The sequence below is a fragment of the Psammomys obesus genome, unplaced genomic scaffold (assembly GCF_907164565.1).
Source record: "Psammomys obesus unplaced genomic scaffold, mPsaObe1.curated_primary_1811, whole genome shotgun sequence".
In the NCBI taxonomy this organism is placed as follows: Eukaryota; Metazoa; Chordata; class Mammalia; order Rodentia; family Muridae; genus Psammomys; species Psammomys obesus.
In genome coordinates, this window is record NW_026590341.1 from 75,795 (window position 1) to 95,241 (window position 19,447).

The 19,447-nt window shown below is 53.9% G+C and overlaps 1 protein-coding gene across 16 annotated transcripts in view; it reads right to left on the bottom strand.

The window, feature by feature from the left end:
- Positions 1–3,136: 3,136 nt before the first annotated feature.
- Positions 3,137–19,447, bottom strand: part of Brsk2 (BR serine/threonine kinase 2) — a 51,408-nt gene continuing 35,097 nt past the window's right edge. For 2 of the 16 annotated variants that reach the window (XM_055606797.1, XM_055606809.1), the window contains 10 exons: positions 19,285–19,435; positions 17,248–17,313; positions 15,380–15,440; positions 14,400–14,607; positions 13,967–14,015; positions 10,406–10,529; positions 8,786–8,966; positions 8,614–8,703; positions 6,352–6,399; positions 3,414–5,232 (listed from right to left, as the gene is read on the bottom strand). In XM_055606797.1, the coding sequence (XP_055462772.1) occupies positions 5,015–5,232; positions 6,352–6,399; positions 8,614–8,703; positions 8,786–8,966; positions 10,406–10,529; positions 13,967–14,015; positions 14,400–14,607; positions 15,380–15,440; positions 17,248–17,313; positions 19,285–19,435 (1,196 nt within the window). In that variant the 3' untranslated portion in view covers positions 3,414–5,014. Of the gene's footprint in view, positions 3,246–3,413; positions 5,233–6,351; positions 6,400–8,324; positions 8,420–8,613; positions 8,704–8,785; positions 8,967–10,405; positions 10,530–13,966; positions 14,016–14,399; positions 14,608–15,379; positions 15,441–17,247; positions 17,314–19,284; positions 19,436–19,447 lie in introns of those variants that run through there. The other 14 variants (XM_055606806.1, XM_055606808.1, XM_055606798.1 and 11 more) reach the window with 14 other exon arrangements.

Genomic DNA, 19,447 nt, shown 5'->3' on the forward strand with positions numbered 1-19,447 from the left:
CGCTCAGGCTATATGAATGACAAATGACACTCAAGTTTCCTGTCAGGAAAATGTGCTCCAGAGATAGAACCCAGGTGAACCTAGGCAATCGTTTCTTTGGACCTCAGCAAGGCAGGCCTAGCCTGTTCACCAGTTACGGACACCTTTGGTCAGTCCTCTAGCCAAAAGCTGAAAGTAGAGTACAGATTATTTGTGAAGGACTTGTGGACAAGGCTTTTGTCTTAGAGAGCAAATCCTATGAAAGATACAGGAGTCTGATAAGGTTCTTGACAACAGTGCATTTCATAAGAAGCCCTGAGGCGGGATGAAACAAAAGGCTATTTCAGGTGGGATGCTAACGAGTGTAGTAGTAAATGCTATTTTTCCTACAAATAGGGCAGAGCACAGGGCTAGACCCCTGAGCCATAGAGGATGCCTGCCACTGGCTTCCTGTTTGTCCTTCTGTGGCTGGAGGGTACATGACCTTGTCTACTTGTTGGCCTACAAGTATAGAAAGATTACTCTTACGATGCATCAGACCTAACCCTCCTTTGACTTAAGAGGATGCAACTTGAGGCTTCTGAGCTAATACAGTGAGGTATGAGGCCTAGCTTGATACTGTGATGTGTTGAGGCTTTGGAAAGTGATGAATATTTTACATATGGGATGGAAGTTTAAATTGGGCCGTTGGGCAGACTGAGATAATGCCTCACATCAAACAGGTCCTCTCCCTGGATCCTTTGAATGTTATCTCTTGCTGACAGGACATAAAATTACAGGTGGAATGAAGATTGTGATCAGCTGATATTGACATGGAGGTGACCATGTCACCTGAACAATATCCATAACAGTGGGAGGAGGGAGGGTCAGCAGCCAGTAGAATGAGAAACCACACCACAACGACTCAGCCTGGAGTGCCTGTTTGGAAGGTAGAGGTGGGGCTATGAGCAAAGGGATAATGGTACCTCAGGAACCTCAGGAGCTCTAGGGTGTCCTCCCTTGGTAGGAGCACTCCTCTCACACCTGTAAGTCCAGATGTCTTTCCCAAGCACCATACCCTCGGTAACCACCTCCATCCTTTGGCACTGCTGCTGTTTGCTTTTTACTAAACTTTACCAGGAGACCTAGGCTAGTGGGTATGGAATGGTGTTAGTGGAGGAGTGGGCATTGAGCCACAGAAGAATGGGACACCTGACAAGGAACCATCCATCAGCCAGGCTGGCCATCCATAGTGAGCTGGAATTACGGTGTTGGCAGAGCTGTACAACAGCCCACTGTATTGCTGACCTATAAGATTTTGAGGCCCCACCCTCCAAGGTATTGGGCCATTCTGCTTTCAGAAGGCAGTATGAAGCCTGGGATAGCTCACCAGGGTAGATAGAGGTTGAGTTTTTCAGTATCTCATGAGGTTACCAGGCTGTGCTTCACCACTTGGGGTAGGAAGCACCCATCAGAGTATTCCTCTGTTCCTGCCTGCACACTTAATGCTGAGGTAATCAAGTTTAGCTCTTGAAACAGGCTAGCCTCTGGAGGCCTTTGTTTTTGTTTGTTTGTTTTTGTAGTACTCATTTTAGTTTTATCATACTGGTGTGCAGACTAGTGGGTTTAACACTCAGCGTGAACTAACTGTACAAGTCCGTGTCTGGTGCGTAGTTTCTTCCTGTTTATTTTATATATAGCAGGCTGAGCTTGCTTACGTATTGTCAAGACAGCATAGTATCCTGAGTGGAACTGTGGAAGGTTCCTTTCTGAGTCCTGGGGATACAGTAGTGTGCAGATGGGAAACTGCTGGACCTGTGAGGTAAGCTGGCCTTCTTAGTGCCCAAGACTGCCTGTAGACTAAATATCCAGGGGCCCAGCTGGAGGAACATTGGGTAGGGGTGGGTGAGTAGCTGCTCTCAACATAGCAGATGCAGGAAGGCATCTTGGCACCCTGAGCCCAGACCCAGATAAGTAGGCACCTTTGGAACAAATCCTTGCCTAAACCTATATTTCAAGCTACAACTAACTGAAAAGCTTTAATAAGAGCTTGGTCCCTTGTCCATGATAAGTACCTACTAGTTATCCCACTTCCAGAGAGCATAGCACATCCAGAATTCAGCAAAGGGTGACTCTAGCTTTTCCTCATTGCTTCCTGCCATGGGTTTTACGCTTCATTCTACAGAGCTGCCCTGCTCTGCTCACAGTGAAGTTAAGCAAAAATGGCTCTACAATGTCTCTGGCAAGATTGTGCGTTAGTGAGGCCTCAGTTCCAGGGCAGGATGGCATTTGGGGCCACTCTACCCCCAGGAGACACATGGTAGTGTCAGAGAGTACCTGGATGCCCCAACAGGGTAGAAGACAGCTAGCATCTACTGTGTAGGCCAGGATGCTGGAACGCCTACATTGCAAGGCAGTACCCACCATAGAGAGCCATCAGCCTTTCCCTGTCAGTGTGCTATATACGTTGCCACCAGGCAATGTAGCACCTTTGCCAAGTGCACAGCTTCATAGACTGGACACTTTGATCAGACTCCTAAGGATTGTCCAGCCTCAGACTCTTGGTACTAGACTTGCCCTACATTTGTCTTACATGTAGTAGCTTGCAGTGGAGAGGTGCTGATAAGGCCAGAACAACCAGCCCTGGTTGATTACAGGTAGTATGATGACGACTGTTCTCCCAGAGAAGGCCCAAGTGCTAGATGACCTCAGGCACATCTGGGGTGATGTTGGAAGTGTCATGAGGAAGACAGCACACTGTCAATACTATCTTCCTAGTAGAGTTCTCTGCCTGTGTCTCTAGACTGTTCTTTCCCTAGCCCTGGTTCTCCCTAGCCCATCCCTGGTAGAAGACAGCCTAGGGAAACACCCCAGCCTGTTTAACTAACCCCACCACATGGACCCCCTTCCAGAGGTGGACTTCTTCCCTTAGCACAGCCCAGACAGGTACAAGTTGGTGACAAGAGCTACTTCCAGACATCCTGTGCCATTTCCCATGCCCGCCCAGCCCGGACGGAGACCTTGCATCATGTGTCTTTACGGAAGGAATTTATTGTTCCAGAACTGAAGTTGCTCACAGTTATTTGACAGGGGTTACACCGGATGGGGCTTGTCCATTTCTGTGATGTCTGCGAGTCCGCATGTGTCCAAAGTACAAAAGAGGAAGGCTAACGAGAGGTATTGCTTTCAGTGTCCTGACTCCGTAGATATGCCCCTTCCCACTTGTACTGCGTGGCTTTGCTGTTTTTACAGGTGTTTGATTTTGTCCTATGTATAGAAATCCCAGCCTGTGGTGGTTGAATGTAATAGAAGCATTAAAATCTGTACATGAGGGGAAGAGCAAAGGCATGCATGAAACCTGCCCCCCGGCCCCTCCTGCTGCTACGCTGGGCACCTTGGGCCAGCTGGGAGGGGCTGGCTCAGCCAGACAGAACGGAACACAGACAGAAGCTGGAGATGAGGGAAGCAAGGTGGGCTTCGGCAGGCAGCAGGCAGTGGTGTGGGCCCCTTGCCCTTGCCACCTCCAGGAGGAACCCACTGCAGAGCACACTGCTAACTCCATTTCTGGCTTTGATTTTTTAAACTTTTTATTTTAATTTAAAAAAAGACCCGAGGTACCCCTGCCATCGTGTGTGTGAATAGGGTGCCATCTCAGGGCCTTCTACCCCTTCTCATTCAGACACCAAACCAAGATCACCCTCAGCCTGGTGCAGCAGAGACATACTGGGCAGTGTGCCTCTGGGCAGCAGGCACAGCTGGCCAGTGCAGGCTGATGCCCTGTACCCTTAGCCCTCGTGTGGAACTGAAGCTGCTGCTAAGTAGTAATAAAACAACCCGGGACAGAGCTAACCACATCGTTCTTTAAATATATATATATATATATATATGTATGTGTGTATAGAAATAGCCAAGAGCAAGGAGCCGAAACACAAACTCTAGCTCTGCCCCAGCGGCCCCACCCCACACCCTTTTCCAAAAACAACCAAGAAAAGAAAGTTTATAAAAATATCTTGCAGGAATTCTTTTAAAGTTTACAGTAGCTTGCCAGTGCTGCATCCACTGGCTGGCTCCCCACTGTCCCCAGCCCCACAACGGCTCTGTTCTCAGAGGATACCCGGGCTCCGGACCCACCCTGCCCAAGTCAGACAGACGGAACAGATAGACGGCAGGAGGGCACTGCTGCTACTCCCCCTTCCCTGAACAGAGAACAAAGACATAAAGAAACTCAATAAATTAAAACAGCAAATAAATAATACTGGTCTTAGCCCAGCCCCCTGGCAGCTCTGGAGCACCCAGGTCTCTTATTTCCACTTCAGCCCAAGAGAACCATCACAACCGGAGCTCTGCAGCCTAGCAAGGTGGAGCAATGGATGCAGATGAGAAGAGGTGGCCCTGGTGAGGCCAAAGTGTGGAAAAGGCGAGGTGAGTGGCCCAGGAGGCCTCCAAATGCGGCGTGGAGGACAATCCATTCCCACTGCTTCACCCACCATGGTCCCCTACCCTGGAAGATGGTGGACAGGTTGTTCCTGCTGAGGGTCTGGTCAATGGGAGTCCAGGGTGGCTGGGCTAGAAGAGGAATCCCCTGGGAGACAGGCCCTCCTCCCTTGGGCCATGCGGAGCTGCCAGGGAACAGGCAGAGGTGGTGGACAATGGGCTAGCCTCTCTGCCCAGCAGCAGCAGCAGGAGGAGGAGGAAGTAGAAGAGGGAGGGTGGTCCGCAGCAGCTGCCTTCGGTCAGCCAGTGTCCACACGCAGCACAGAGGATGGCCTCGTGGAGGTGACATGTTAACTTTTCGGGATAATTCCTGGTATCAGAGCGGAAACAAGTGATGCTGTCAGAGACAGGCAGAGACAGAGACCGCAAGAGAGAAAAGAGAGCAAGCCCAGCAGCCCAGCCTGCGGGCCACGCCCTGGCCACTCTCCTTTCCTCCCAGGCTTGAGACAAGGTCTGGGCAGGCAGGTGGGGCCTGGTCCACACAGGGCGGCAGAAGGCCATAGTCAGTGCTGTGTTGTGCTGTGCTGTGCTGTGCTGTGCTGTGCTGGGGAGGGACTAGTGTCTAAGGCTGCTCACGGCGGGCGGCGGGCGGCCCCATCTTGGCCATGTCCTTGCCCATCGGGTACTCGGTGTCCCCTCCAGGGCCAGCGGCCGCGGAGTCACCCAGAGGGCCGTGGGCACTCCGCTTGGCGGGTGTGCTGGGGGCCTGGGCCGCCTGCCCGTTCTTCTCGTCTGAAAAAAGTTGTTTAATTACGTCAAAGAAGTTACTCAATGGGGTGCCTGGGTACACAGAACAGAAGACAAAGAGAGAGAAAAGAAAAGAAAAAAAGGGGAAGGGGAGAGAAGAAGGGAAGGAGAGAAAGAACAAACAAATGAACGAAGGGGCCTTGACAAGAGAAAGAAAAACCCAAAGAGATGAAGTCAGATGGGATGGCAGAGCAAGGATAGGTAGGTAGCAAGCAGGGTGGGCAGGCGGCCAGTGGGGTTCCTAGTGCCAGGAGCAATGCAGTGGGAGGAGATGTTGCTGCAGGATAGACCCTTGAACCTCCATACCTCCAAAGTAGCATGGGACCTGGGGGCTGCTTCAGAGAACTGAGGCCCAGGACAGGTAGTGAGAGTCCTCCCTTGCCCAGTGTGGCCTAAATGTCCTGGGCCTCCTTTCCCAAGTGTCAGGGCCACATGAGCTGGCCAACCCCAGATATAGAAATAGCAATGGGAGACCAGGGCTGAGTCAGATCCCTGGGGTTGGCTGCTGCTCCATGGGTAATGATTGCTCTCGAAAAGGGTGGCCAGAGCCAGTGACCAGCAGCATACAGGGAGAGCCCAGTCCTGGCTAGCACAGACAGTTTAGCAGCAGACAGACAGGATGAATGGTGGGTGGGCAGGCAGGGAGCTGGGGACAGGCAGCCACAGCTGGATATCTGGTCCCAGATGGCCGAAGTAATGGGTGACCCTCCACCCTCCTGGGCCTGTGCTCACTACCCAGCTGTTCCAATTGGATACCTCCGTTCCATTCCCTCATCTGACCTTAATCTGAGCCCAGCACTGTATATCCCCTTTCCTCTGACTGGCATGGTCTGTGGACAGGTGTCCACCTTGCCCTCCAGGGCAGTGCTACATGCAGGACTCCTAGGCCTCAAACAGGAGGACATTTTCCTGCCCTGAGCAATGACAGCCCTCTGCCTGGCTTGACTGTAGAAATGGGGAGCAGGAAATGAGTGGTTAAGAGCAGTCTCGGCAGAAGATGGGGCCCAAGGGTGGCGGGTGGTCCAACGCCGGTGCAGACACAGGGGCCCAGGACAGACAGCCCAGGGACAGTGGGACAGACTAGTCAGGGTGGGCTGGGGGCACGCAGTGGAGGCGGCAGGCTGGGGCCAAGTGAGCATGAGGAGTTCTTACCACATTTGGAAAGCCGCCCCGTCATCACTTCCATACAGTTAGTGGTGTCTGGAGCACAGAATGGAAAGAGGGAGGGAGAGAGTGAACAGGCTGCCCACCTGCTACCTGGGGTGGGCTGGCAACCTGCAGCCAGCCAGGCTGGGAGGGGAGCAGGACCCTGAGGGGTTGCAGCTCATAGAGGAGCAGGGCCCAAGAATGTTGTCTGGCAGGAAAAGAGAAGCTGAACCTTCAGAGACAGGGTGACAGAACAGGCAGGCCCAGGGAAGTATAGGGTGCGGTAGGAACAGAGCTGAGACTAGGGTCTAGGTCAGAGGAGGCCTCTGACTACAACTGGGTGGGAACAAGGCAGAGAGTGGAAGGACACTCTCCAATAGCCAAAGCCAGAAGACTGGATTTGACCTTTTTCCCTGGTGGGCCTGTCTTCCCTGGGCGGAATAAACCTCTTGCTTTGGTATAGTTTAACAGGCCACCTATATAGTGCCTGCATCTCGTTACCCACTGGCTCCCATGTGGCCTTTCCCACTATGCTGGGCCTGCTGGCATTAAAAGGAGATGTAGGTGGGGCAGTCCACTGGGCCTACTCATTGGAGGGTCCCAGCCTCCTTCCTGAGTGGGACCTCTGGATGGTCCCCAGGTATCCTGGAGGTCTGCACTTCTGCCCACCTCCAGCAGGGTCTTTGGAGCCAAGCTCACTGGACAAGGGCCCAGGACACAGGGACACAATGGGAGGGCATCAGGGAGACAGGCTGAGATCCAAGAATGAGTGGGTGTCCAGCAGTCTCAAGGGCGGGCTCCAGCACTGTCAGGGTTGACTGAGTAGAACTGGAGGGTGGGTCCTGTGTACATGACCCACACCTTGGACATTGCATTGGGTGGGGATGCAGCAGAATATCACACAGGACAGGGCCTGGAGAGTTGTCCAGTTCTCAGGGTACAGGAGGGCTGCAGTGTGAGTGGTCACTGTGAGCAGAGCCCAAGCAGCATGCTAGACCCTGGCTTTACCTGAACAGTCCCGGCTGCCTCTGCTGCCTCTGCAGCCGCCACTGCCTGTCATTCTTTGCCCTTAGTTTCCCACTACTGCTGCTAGTCCCCAGCCTGTTTGCCTCTTTCCAAGATGGAGGCCTAAAGCCCCTGGAAGACAGGGTTGACTGAAGTACAGTGCCCCCAGGAGCACCTGGCCCTGCCTGCTCACTTTCTCCCAAGAAGAGGGGCAGCTGAATGAGCCTAGGGCTGCTGGGGGCTCCAGCCCCACCTGCCAGGAGATAATGAGGCCCATGATGGGAGCACATCTACAAGCAATGAAATGAGGATGGAATGAGATGAGGAACAGGTGGAAAGGACCTACACACACACTCACTCACTCACACACATACACACACACACGAAGTGACCCTAACAGGACCCAGCTGTGGAGACAGTAAGCTGGGAATAGGGCTCAGAGCAGCTGGCCCTGAGCCACATCCCATCTCTTCTAGACTTCTCAAGTGTAAACAGCCCCATGCCATAATACCATCAGCCTGTCCCTTTGCTGAAAGCCCAGACTGTAACTTAGCTATTACTCTGACACATGGGTCCCATGTGTGTACCTATGCAAAGTGCCAGACACACAGGTTCTGCCTCCTGTCATAAGCACCAGAAGCCCAGGTGCTTTTCTCGAGCACCCTGCTGGGACCAGAGCCTCAGACCCCATCCTGCTTAAGGCAGAGCTCTGGTGGTCAGTGGCATTGAGGTGGGAAGCCCCAGCCCTTGTAGGATGCTACAGGGGGGGCCCCAAGAATCAGGGCCTTGGGCCCTACTCCCAGAGCCTGCTCAGGCTACCCTCATGTCCAGCTGCCTGGTGCTGAGCCTGCAGGCCTGTCTGGAGCCAGGCCAAGTGAGTGGGCACAGGGTGCCCCTCTTAGGACAAGCCTGGCTCTTACAGGAGGCCCTGCCCGCAGCCCCTCCCCTCCCCGGCAGCAGGCCAGACACCTTACCTGCCAGCGTCAGAGGCTACTCTCGTAGCTGGTGGCCACCTTCTGGCCCTTAAGCCCAGCACCCCAGCTTAGTCCTGGCGCTGGCGGGGGTGGTTCTACGGTGGACAAGAGGCGCCTTTCAGTGTGATGCAGCCCACCATGCCCGGGGAGGGGCCCTGCTCCCTGAGGGGTGCAGCACTGCTCGGGGCAGGGAGGTAGGCATCCGTCAGAGTAGGAAGCCATGTCAGTCCTCAGACCTCCCAATCCAAGCAGCACTAGCCACAGATGCTATGCTGAGCCCCCACCTTACCTGACAGATGCTGGGCTGATGGCTGGTCATGGGTGCTCAGCAGCTGGGCCTGGATGGTCTCCACCACCCTCTTGAAGCGGCGACTGGGGCCTGGGGAAAGACTAGCCAGTTAAGCAAGGCACTGGAAGGAGCAGTGAGGGTGAAAACACAGTCACCAAGTCAGCTGGCTTACCTGAGAGTAAAGTGAATGTGACTGAGTAGATGCCATTCTCCTTCTGGGCCTCTCCACCCTCAGTGTAGGTGATATCCACCTGGAACTTGACTGGCTTCTGGAACACTGCTGGGCCCCCTGTTGCCTTGTATTCGGCCCTGAAGCTTGTCTGGGAGATTACGCTGTGGCTGAGGCTGGGAATCTGCAGTGTGTACAGATTGGACATGAGCACAGCCTAACAACAGGCCCCATAGTCCACTCTGGGCCCTCTGGGGAGGTGGCCTCAGAAGAGACAGCACTTTTTGGGCACTAGACAGAAATCCAGCCCTCCAAACCATCTCCAGTTTTGAGAACCAAGTATGACACAAAAAACTAACAATCCAAGAGAAGCTCAATTCAGAGACCCCATGCTAAGCCAGCCAGGGTACATGGTAGCCATTACCCTGGATTTCTCAAAGAGATTCCTAAACTGGAAGGGGCTAGATGGCCTTACAACCCTGAGTCAGGGTCAAGGATGAAGGAGCATCACAGTAGTGACCACGAATGCTATGAGCCTTTGTGGATGTGGGGGGCTGTGTGAGTTCACAGCACTGACGTCTGGTCACATTGACTTGATAGCAGCAAGAGCTAAATTAAAAAGGAGACAGGGTCACCCCAGCTTACAGACTAGCTGCCATGGTAACTCAGGGGTCTTATGAAGGGACCTAATGGATGGGGGTGCGGAGGAGACAGGCTCAGATCAAAAGGTAGGAGTGCTAAAGAGACACAGCAGGCCTGACATCTGGCCAGCGTCAAGTCTGACCACTATCGGAAATGGCCTGAGGCTTCTAGCAGACATTCTCTGCTGTCCCCCAGGCACCAAGGAAATCTTTCAGCTACAGCCACAAATACGGAAACTTGAAGAACTCCAGGGCAGAATGTCCAATGAGGCAAGGACACCCTGGAACAGGACCTATCTAGGAACAAGGGGGTACCCTCAGATAAATAACCATGCGAGAAATGACTCTCCTGGACCAAAAGTCAGCAGACTGAGGCCCCAGGGTGGAAAGTATACACTGAGGAAAGTCTCAGAGCCTGGCCCAGCATAAGCAGCCCCTATACAGGAGTTGGGAGGGATAGGGTCAATTCTGAGAGTACTCTAGTTCACATCCTGCCTGGAAAGTCTCACCTCCCGTCTTTGTGTGCCTTTCCCCTTCTCAGAACCTGAAACACCTCCATGCTCTGAAAGCCCCAGACTTTGCTAGGAAGCTCGGGGCCGCAGGAGGACACAGACTTCCAATGAAGAAGTAGCATGGAAAACGGACTCTGGGCCTCAAGATGTTAAATAGGTATTATCAGAACCCATATAGATCCCTCAGGGTCAGAACCTGTTCTTGATTCATGTGGCTACCTGTGTTTTACCCTCAGTCTCAGGGAGGTTTCACCTGGAGACCAGCACACCCCAGCCACAGGCAGCAGCTCCCCACTCCCGGAGGTGCTGTGCAGCTCCCAGCAGGTTGAAGGCTTAGGTAGACAGTGGTGGTCCAGGCAGAAGACTAAAAGGACAGGTGGGTGTCCAGAGTTAGTGTGAATGAGAGGTCCTATAGTCTGCCTGGAGGCTGGGCCCATGGGAGTGTCCACCTGGCTATGCCGTGACCTCACCGACAGGAACGCATGAACGATGTCAGCCTTGATGGAGCTCAGGGGCTTGTCCTTGATCACCACAAAGATCTGCTCCTCCTTCTCCAGGTTGATGAAGTTCCCAAACCATGATTTCTTGGCCAGCCTAGGCAGAGCAGAGGCTGGGATGATGGGGGTGTGGTGCTTGGTCCACTTCTGTAACCTCCATAGGGGCTTAGGCAGTAGAGCCTTCTCTATACAGCATCGCCCCCCACATGCCAGACCATTCATGTGGCTCTTATGCTGACCCGACCACACCCACTCCCCTAACTCCACAATCCAACACTAAAGGCAATCCCCACATCTAACTTAGCCCACAAACAAGGAAAAAAACCTAACCAAATGCTTCTTAAAATAACCATAAACTAAAATCATTAATGCTAACAAAATTTCCCTAACCATAATCTCTAATCTTACCCCCAATATCCATAAACCTAGACCTATATCCCCAGCCTGAACCCCTCGTCACTAACTCAAACCCATGTCTTTAACACGGACCCCTTCACCCAACCTTTACTCTATAACCCTAACCCCAATCCTATGTTCTTAATTATAAATTTCACCCCAACACACTCCCACGCACAAGTCCTTGACTCTCACAGGGATGTCTGCATGGCACTTGCTAGGCATTCCACTCTATATGGCAGGGGACAGGAGAGGGTGTCTAGGTTTCACCCTCCATTTGGGTCCCTAAATTTTGCTCTACACCTTCCTGGCAGAAAAGTTCCCAGCATACTGCAAGCTGGTGCATGTTACAGAGTCTGGTGGGGCTCTCTGGACCAGGTAAAGCTTATATGGTTCCACACCTCAGCTGGAGGAGTATGACTTGGTAGACCCTCAGGGTTAGCTAGGAAAGGGCCTGCCCAGAGCTTCCACAGCCACAGCCTCCTCCAGGTCGGGCACACACTGCCAGTCCAACTACGAGACTAGTTTTTCTACCATGATAGCTTGACATAGTGCTTAGCTACACTCCACTGCTGCCCAGCTGTCCTCAGCTGTCTGGCCAGGCTACACCAGCGCCACCTCAGCACCACTGTGACACTCGCCACTGCATACACCATCTCCTAAGCTGTGCATACTTTTAAGTAGAATCCTCTGCCAGTCCGGGGGATGGAAGGCAAATGTCAAGCTTCCCAGCCTCACTTGTGGGGGTCCACTCATTCCCTTCTAGCCATGTGCACAGCTGAAGCTCTTGCCACCTTGCAGACAGGATTCCCATCAACAGCTGCAAAGACCATAGCTCAACCCACCACCATGGGTAATTGGAAGGGACTCTTCCTGGCCTTAGAGACCACAAAGCAAAATGCCCAGTGAAGTCACTGCTAGATGTTGGTTCCAGAGATCCTAGGGGAGGCCAGTCAACATGGCCAGGCAGACTTCCGGCCGCCTGGTGTAGCTGCAGTGGGGACACAGCAAGCCCATCCCAGACAGAGCTCTCCCTGACTCAGAGAGCTAGAAACTGGAGGAAGTGGCCACAGCAGCCACACTGGTGTTCAGAGATAGTGTTGGCATGTGGACTGTGTGAACGAGAGTATCTGTGCCAGGCAGCACCAAGCTTCTGTTAAACTAGACTGAGTGTGTAGGGTTTCCTGGCTGTGTGACTTCCCCTTTGTTCATTTCTGGGATGGTTCTTTTGCCTCTGTGGCAGACATAGACAGAGACATGGACTCCAGCCCCTCTGCGTTCTGCTGTCAGCTCTGTCCAGTCCTGTGTGTATAGGCCTGTGGTTTAGGCTCTTCCCCCACATGTACCCAAGGCCCATGCCTGGGCCTGGAGACCAGCAATGCTCAGGATATTTTGAAGCAGCCAAGTGGTTCTTAAACACAAGAGTTTCTGGCTGAAAATCATAGATACAAGCAGAAACACTTGGCTGGTATGGCATGTGAGACACTGACATAAAGAAGCTGGAGGATCAGAGGGGATTGTGTGGCATAGGGTGACACAGCCCATGCTAGAGCTCTGGTGTCTGTGCTGCTGGGCCCTGGTGCTAGCCTGGACACACAGAATTCTGGGCATGAGAGAAGAGCCTATGTTGGTGGACACAAATATTCAGCTTGGTGGGCCCCAACTAACCAGCTGAAGGCACGAGAGAGAGAGAGAGAGAGAGAGAGAGAGAGAGAGAGGTATCTGGAGGGGTGAACTCCATAGACGGCTGTAGCTCCTGCGGCTTCTAGCCATCTGGCCTGACATCATGAGGAAAACCAAGGAAGCCAGTTCCTGAGCTACCTCTCCTGGTTATGGTTCTGTAGAGGCTATGACCATTGAGGACTGGTGACAGAAGACGAAGCTGTCAAGGCCTTCTGGGCCACTATGCAGGAACTGGGGGTAGGGGTAGCAAAGCCTCCAAAGGGTCTTGATCAAGGAGGTGGGAGTGGAAGGCTGAGGTTTTCTCACTGGCCTTAAGCTACTGTCACAGGTTTTCTATTTTTCATGATAATAATAATAATAATAATAATAATAATAATAATTTTTTCTGCGCTGGAGAGATGGCTCAAAGCTTAATAGCACTGGCTGCTCTTCCAGATGACCTGAGTTCAAGACTGCACCCACACTGTCATCCAGTTCTAGGGGATCTGACACCCTCACACAGATATGCAGGCAAAACACCAATACACGTAAAATAAACAAACAAATAAATAAAAAATTTAAAGTATTTATGAGTAGATCTCCAAAACTTATGATCAGAGCAACATAAAGACCTAACCTAGTCAAAAAATAGCTCTGTGTCCCCAGAGCCTTGGGGCAGTTACAGTGCAGTCAGGCCTCTGACCTCCACCTGGACAAAAAAGCCTGCACAGGAAGTACTTCTGCTGCTCAGTGGGTGGGCACAGAGCAAACAGTTCCCCACAGGTCCTTACTGAGTGCTGGCAGCACAGCTCACGCCTTCCCTCTTGTCTGGCCGCTATATGAGGTCGCACAGCTACAATGATGCAATGGTCTTTGCAAGTGCTTCCTCCTGCCCCAGTCATATGACATTTTCCCACTTTCACACCAGGAGCTACCAAGGCAGTGACTACTGAGAGGCCACTGTGAAAGACACAGAGAAGCCACAGTATACAGGCACCCCACAACTACAGAGTGGGTGCCCTGGGCCCACCTACATTCCCTACCATCCACCTAAGGGCCAGGGTACTCACTTTGCCATCTCAGGCCTCTGCCAATAACCCCTGCCTGCAAGCATCACAAGCCCACCAGGCTATTGGTGCTCTACCTGGGCCCTATATTTTGTAGCTGCCCTTCTTCCTCAGCACAGCCCCATTTCTCCTTATGTTCAAACCATCCACTGTGATCCCTTAGACTCGTGGGAAGCCCAGAGCACACTCACTTGCCCCTGGCCCATTCTAGATTCCTCTGAGCAGAGACAGGTCATGTCCCACCACTGGCATTTCTCATGTGGACAGGACCTAAAGTTTATAAAGACTAATGGGCTTCACCAGGCCCAAGAGGTGCAGGCCAGGGACCAAAGCCCTCAGGCAGTTACCCCCTGCCCGGTGAGAAAGCTCCTAGGTCCCTCTCTCACCATCCTCAAATAAAGCCACTTACTCTGGAGAGGATTCTGGGGTCAGGTTGGACATCTCCTCTGGCGTGGGAACTGTGCACAGGAAAGGACAAGGGCAAGGTTGGTGACTGCTCCAGGTTTCAGCCTCAGGACCATGCTCAGTTTGGACCCCTGGCTCAGGGCGCTGTCCATGCTCTGGTGCTGAAGCCCCATTGCGTTTCTCCGGGCCCCAGCTGAGCAGAGAAACTGGCCCTAGCACAGCCCAACACCTGTAGACTTACTGACCACCCAAAAGGCCTCACTGAACATAGCTGCTACCTAGAAGATGACAGAACATCTATCATCTCCTTAAAGGTACAGGGCAGTGTTTGTGGAGAGGTCCACAGACCTGCCAGCTGTAGGCATGTTCCATCTGAGCGCTGCAAGACCCCCACCTATGCAGATTCCACCACCTACCCTGCCCACATCAGTGCTAACCTTGCAGTTTCCGGCGGTGGAAACGAGGTGAGCCCAGGAAGCTGTTCTTGATGGAGTTGAGTCGTGTCCGCCAGGGCACCCCTCCAACACTAGGGCTGGATGGTGGTGTGGGGTTGGGCGTGCCAGCTGGGCTCTCCTTTGGCGTGTGGACAGGCGTCCCTTTGGGGGTAGGAAGGGGACTACCCCTTGGTGAGGGGTGAGGGGTCACCTGTATGGTGGGGACAGATTTGGTGTTTGGTTCAGTCCCAGTTGGCAGGAGCCGGGCAGGGGCCGGCAGAGTTGGGGGGCCAGGGGACAGGGCTAGTGGAGGGCCAAGGCAGGCTCCAGGAGGCCGGGTCTGGGTGCAGGCCGGGAGCGGGTTGGACTTGGTGCCCTGCAGCGGCTTGTCAGTCAGCTTGGCCTTGCACGGCAAGGTCTGAGTCTTGGGGTTGGGCCGCAGGGCGGCCTGTGGAGAGAGGATGTGTCCTGGCCGAGAGGTGCTCCGACAAGCTTCGGGCTCCGAGGAGGTGGCCGGGGGGCAGGCCACATAGGGGAGCTCAGAGGGCAGAGGGGGCAGGACAAATTTCCTAACAGGCTACAGTGACGCAGAGTGGTGTCAGGAAGGGTGACCGCAAAGTGGAGCCGTGCCCACCCCACCCACATGCAAACATAGCAACCAGGATCAGCAAAAGCATTCAAGCAGGATCCCAAGCAGGACCAGAGGGAGGGGACAGGCAAGGGGAAGGTTTGCCACAAAAAAAAAAAGTGACACACAAGAAAACGGACAACACAAAACAAAAGAACATGCAGTTAGCCAGAGCCCAGCAACAGAGCAGCAGCCAGGAGGGTGCCCACAAAAGAGGCCTGTGTGCAAGGCAGAGAGGGGGCTTCTCAATCTGTGGAGGCCCTGCTCCCCACCCCCGGGGCACTCTGGCTGGGGTCCCTTTTTCTCTCCTGAGGCTAGCCTTGTAACACAAGGCATAGGTGGGGTAGTCACTCACCCGAGGACTGCTGAGTGGACTTGTAGAAAGGCCTGAGGAGGCACCACTGATAGAGCGAGACCTGTGGGTACGAAGCAGAGTGTTCATTCAGCAGAAGGTTCCCAGATCCTATCCCCTAAGTGGCCTTTCCAGGAGCCCTGGGGTCCTGACCCAGAGTTCCAAGGCTTCTAGCATGCCAAGGAAGGTCTCTGGAAGTACAGCTGTGTCACAGGTCATCCTGCTGACCCGGGCTGTCACCACCCAGAATGCAGCCAGAGTCCCTGGGGCTCCATCCCACACAGAGAAGCCACCCACCAGTGACCCCAGACCAGGCACAGGAAAAGGTACTAAGGGATGGACGCTCAACAAAAATCTACAGACAGTGTGTGGACAGAGGTGCAAGAACACGCTATTGGGGATTCCTGTGAACAAGATCCAGCCCCATGCTTTCCAAGACCCTGGCACCCAAGTCCAGCCTCTCCAGGGCTGTGCCATACATACAGCGTTCAGTATGTGGTTCGCTACCTGGGCACTTGCCAAATCCTTTCCCATCCACAGCTACCCATAAGAGAAGCCCAGCTCACAGCCTTCATATTAACCCACTGTTCCTCACTGGGCTGAAGACCTAGCCTGCAAGTAGCTGGGGGGCAGGTGCTAGCCCTGTGTGCCCATTACAACATGGTGAACAGCTGTCCTACAGGCCAGCAACCGGGCCTTCCCATCCAGCTCACCATGACAACTGACACAAAAAACACAGGTTCACTTCTGGCTACGGGACCTGCCATCTTTGGAGGGGAACATGGGGATAGGGTGCAGCCAAAGGAGAAAGAGGATGAAAGAGCATTAGACCAGTTTACACTGCCCTAGCCTGCCCAACACCAACCAGAATATACACAAGGGGTCTCTGGTTCCCATCTGGGCAACTCCAATCTCTCTTGGCTCCTTGCCAGCTGCTGGAGCACCTGTGACCAGAGCCCTGTGTCGATGACTTCCAAGTAGCTCCACTTACTGCTAAAGGATCCCAGGGAACAATGGAGACCCACAGCCAGGGCATCATGCCTTGGTCAGAGTGGTACCAGGGCTCCCCAGAGGGACAAAGGTCCAGGTATACAGCTAGGTGCCAGTCCCTGAGAAGATGGAGATGGTCATACCGGGAGACAGGGGAGAGGGGATACAGCCACGAGCAGTGAGGCCTAGGCCTTTGATCCCACCATGCCAGACAGTAACACATTGCTGGGCACAAAAGAAGAAGAAGGGAAGCTGAGACACAAGCATGGGAGCTCCATCAACCTCTCCTCTGTCCAGTAATGCTGGAGTCGAGCTGCAATTTGTCCAAAGTAGGAAAGATGACTCCGGTGCCGAGGGCAGTCAAGTGGGCAAGAGGCAAGCAGGAAGGAGCACAGGCAGGTAGAGGGGCAGTGTGCAGCTCAACAGGATGTGACCCAGCCAATAAGCAGCATGAGTGGGCAGCAGCTGTTACTGGCCTGCTGCCACCTGCCAGGGGCATGGCACTTCATCTTGTGGGAACAGCACCCAAGGCCACCTAGACAAAAGAGTGGCAGGGGGTAGCAGGCCTGTAACCATAAGGCATATCTGTGTAGGGTGCAGGAATGTATCCCTATTCCAGGCCTATGCAAGCCTTGAATATGTGAGCCTCTGCCTTGGGCTGGCCAAGGGCCTTGCACCAGCAACCCCACCCCTCCTTGCATTCTCACAGCTGGCCAGGCCAGGCTCTTCCTCTGGCCTGCTGCATAGTTCCATTCTCAGAAGGGAGAGGTGGAAGTATCTGTCAGTAAGCCTTGCCTCCAGGCCCGCCTCTGTGTGCCCGGCTCAGGCAGGAGTCCTGCATCTAGGGCTGGGAGGACGGGATGGATGGGCAGGGTGTATACCTGTCTTCTTTGCTGAATTGGGGATGGGCTTCAGCGATATCCAGGCTTTTACTGAACACTGCTTTACTACAGCAGGAACAAAGCGAGAAAACAGAGTTACTGCCCTGGCCACACGCACGCAGGTCAGCTGCTGGGCCATGTGCTGCCTGGCCACACCAAGCAAGCCCTCCAAGCATGGCCCGCCAACCCCAGGCCAGTGTACAGAGATGAAGAGAGAGGAAGGGAACAGAAGCCACAGCACAGCCTTCCCTGGGTGACCTTCTGGGTAGGGAGGTAGCCAAGCTTTGAGATGTCTAGACTCACCACCAGCCACAGGATCCCTTGTCCCCACCAGTGGTCCCATGAGAGCCCAGTGTCAAGTGGCAAAACCAGAGCAGAAGCAGGCTAGATGTGCCAGGACAAAGGGCCTTCCAGATTCCCTTGGAGACAGCCACCACCCCACAGATGTCCCGCAGTACCTACACCTGGAAACTGTATTAGAAGCCAGGGAAGCTCACTCAGGTTTTAGATGCTGGAAGAGCTGAGCACTAGCCCTTGGCTACCCTTTGGGGTTCAAGGGAGGCCAGGGAAAAGCAACCATCTCTCAAGTAGATGGTGTACACTAGAGCTATTGGGAGTGTCCTGGTGAGGTGAAGCATAGCCACGAGAGGCTGAATCCCAGAGAAGTGTTAGGTAAGAACATGGCCAAGAGGGACCCTTGCTGTCCGCCTTGTTGCCAGAAGCCAAGTGACAGTGGGCCATGGCTGGCTGGAAAGTTGGAAGAAGTTTCTCAAGGAGTGAAACTCTGAGGCTGGAGCATGAGCCAGCCCGGATCCATGGGGAGGACCTAGTGGGGCAGAAATGCCAGCACACCAGAGTCAAGGCAGAGGAAGTGCTATCTTAATGACCACCTACCCACCTCATGGCTGTTCCTGACAAACTCAGGGGCAGACCTGGCCTGCTTCAGCACCCAAGCTCCCAGCAGGAGGGATGCACAGTCGACGCCACATGCAGAGTGCAACGCTGACTGCGCTGGCAGGACTGTGGGATTCCCAGCTCTCGGTCTGTTTACAGATGACCTAGACCTCCGCCTGGTAAGGAGCTTCACTCAGCCAGGGCAGGCTTGTCAGGCTCTAAGTGTTATTCTACTCCTCACTCTCCTGAATTGCACACCCTGCCCACAACACTGCTCCGGGCCACCTGGAGACAGCTGAGCACTGGGGAGGGGACACACCTGCTGGGCAGGGGCCTCTGAACAAAGCTGTACCATACCACAGCCCAGCTCCACCCAGATCAAAGACAGCCAAGCCAGGGAGGGGACAAGCCTGCTGAGCAAGGGGCTCTGAACACAGCTGCACAGTTTCAAAGCCCAGCTCAATCAAGAACAGAATAGCCCAGCCCAGCCTAGTCCAGTCTACCCCCGTTCAGCTTAGCCCAGTTCAGTTTAGCCTAGTCCAGTGTAGTTTAGTCCTGCCCAACTTAACCCAGCCCAGGACAGCCCAGTTTAGTCCAGGGCAGACCAGCTCAGTTGAGGCCAGCTCAGCACAGACTGGTTCATTCCAGTCTAGTGCAGCTTAGCCAAGATCAAATCAGCCAGTTAGGTTTAGTCTAGGAGAGTCCACCTCAGACCAAACTAGATGAGTTCAGTCCAGCTCAGCCTAGCTTAGTCCAAGCCAGCAAGGCTCAATCCAGTCCATCCCAACCCACCCGTCTATTTCAGTCCAGTCCAGCCCAGCTAACCCCAGTCCAACTGAGTCAAGTCCAGCTAAATCCAAGTTAGCTGAGTACAGCCCAGCTCAGCCTAACCTAGTCCAATCCAGTCCAGTCTGGTCTGGCCCAGCTTAGTCAGCTCAGTCCAGTGCAGCGCAGCTTCAGCCCATGCAGCCAGCCAGCATGCTTAGCACAGTGAGCGCCAGCCAGTCCAGTGGCCTCGATCCAGACCCCAAGGATAGTGGGCAGAGACAAGCAAAGCCAGACTAAGAGTAGTAGGCTAAGAGCCTGATGCTGCCCTGGCTAGGGCAACAGGAGGGAGGCTTGGCCCCCAGGGCAGGCATATACCTCTGGCCATGCTGGGCCATCTCAATGGCTCTCCGTGCAGGCACTGGAGAGCCGCCATCTGTCACACTGAGCACTTCCATGGACTTTCTTTCCGGTCGCCGCTTGCCATGTCGGTTCAGCATCGGGGAGTCCACGCGCTTCCGAGGAGGGTCTGTGTACAGAC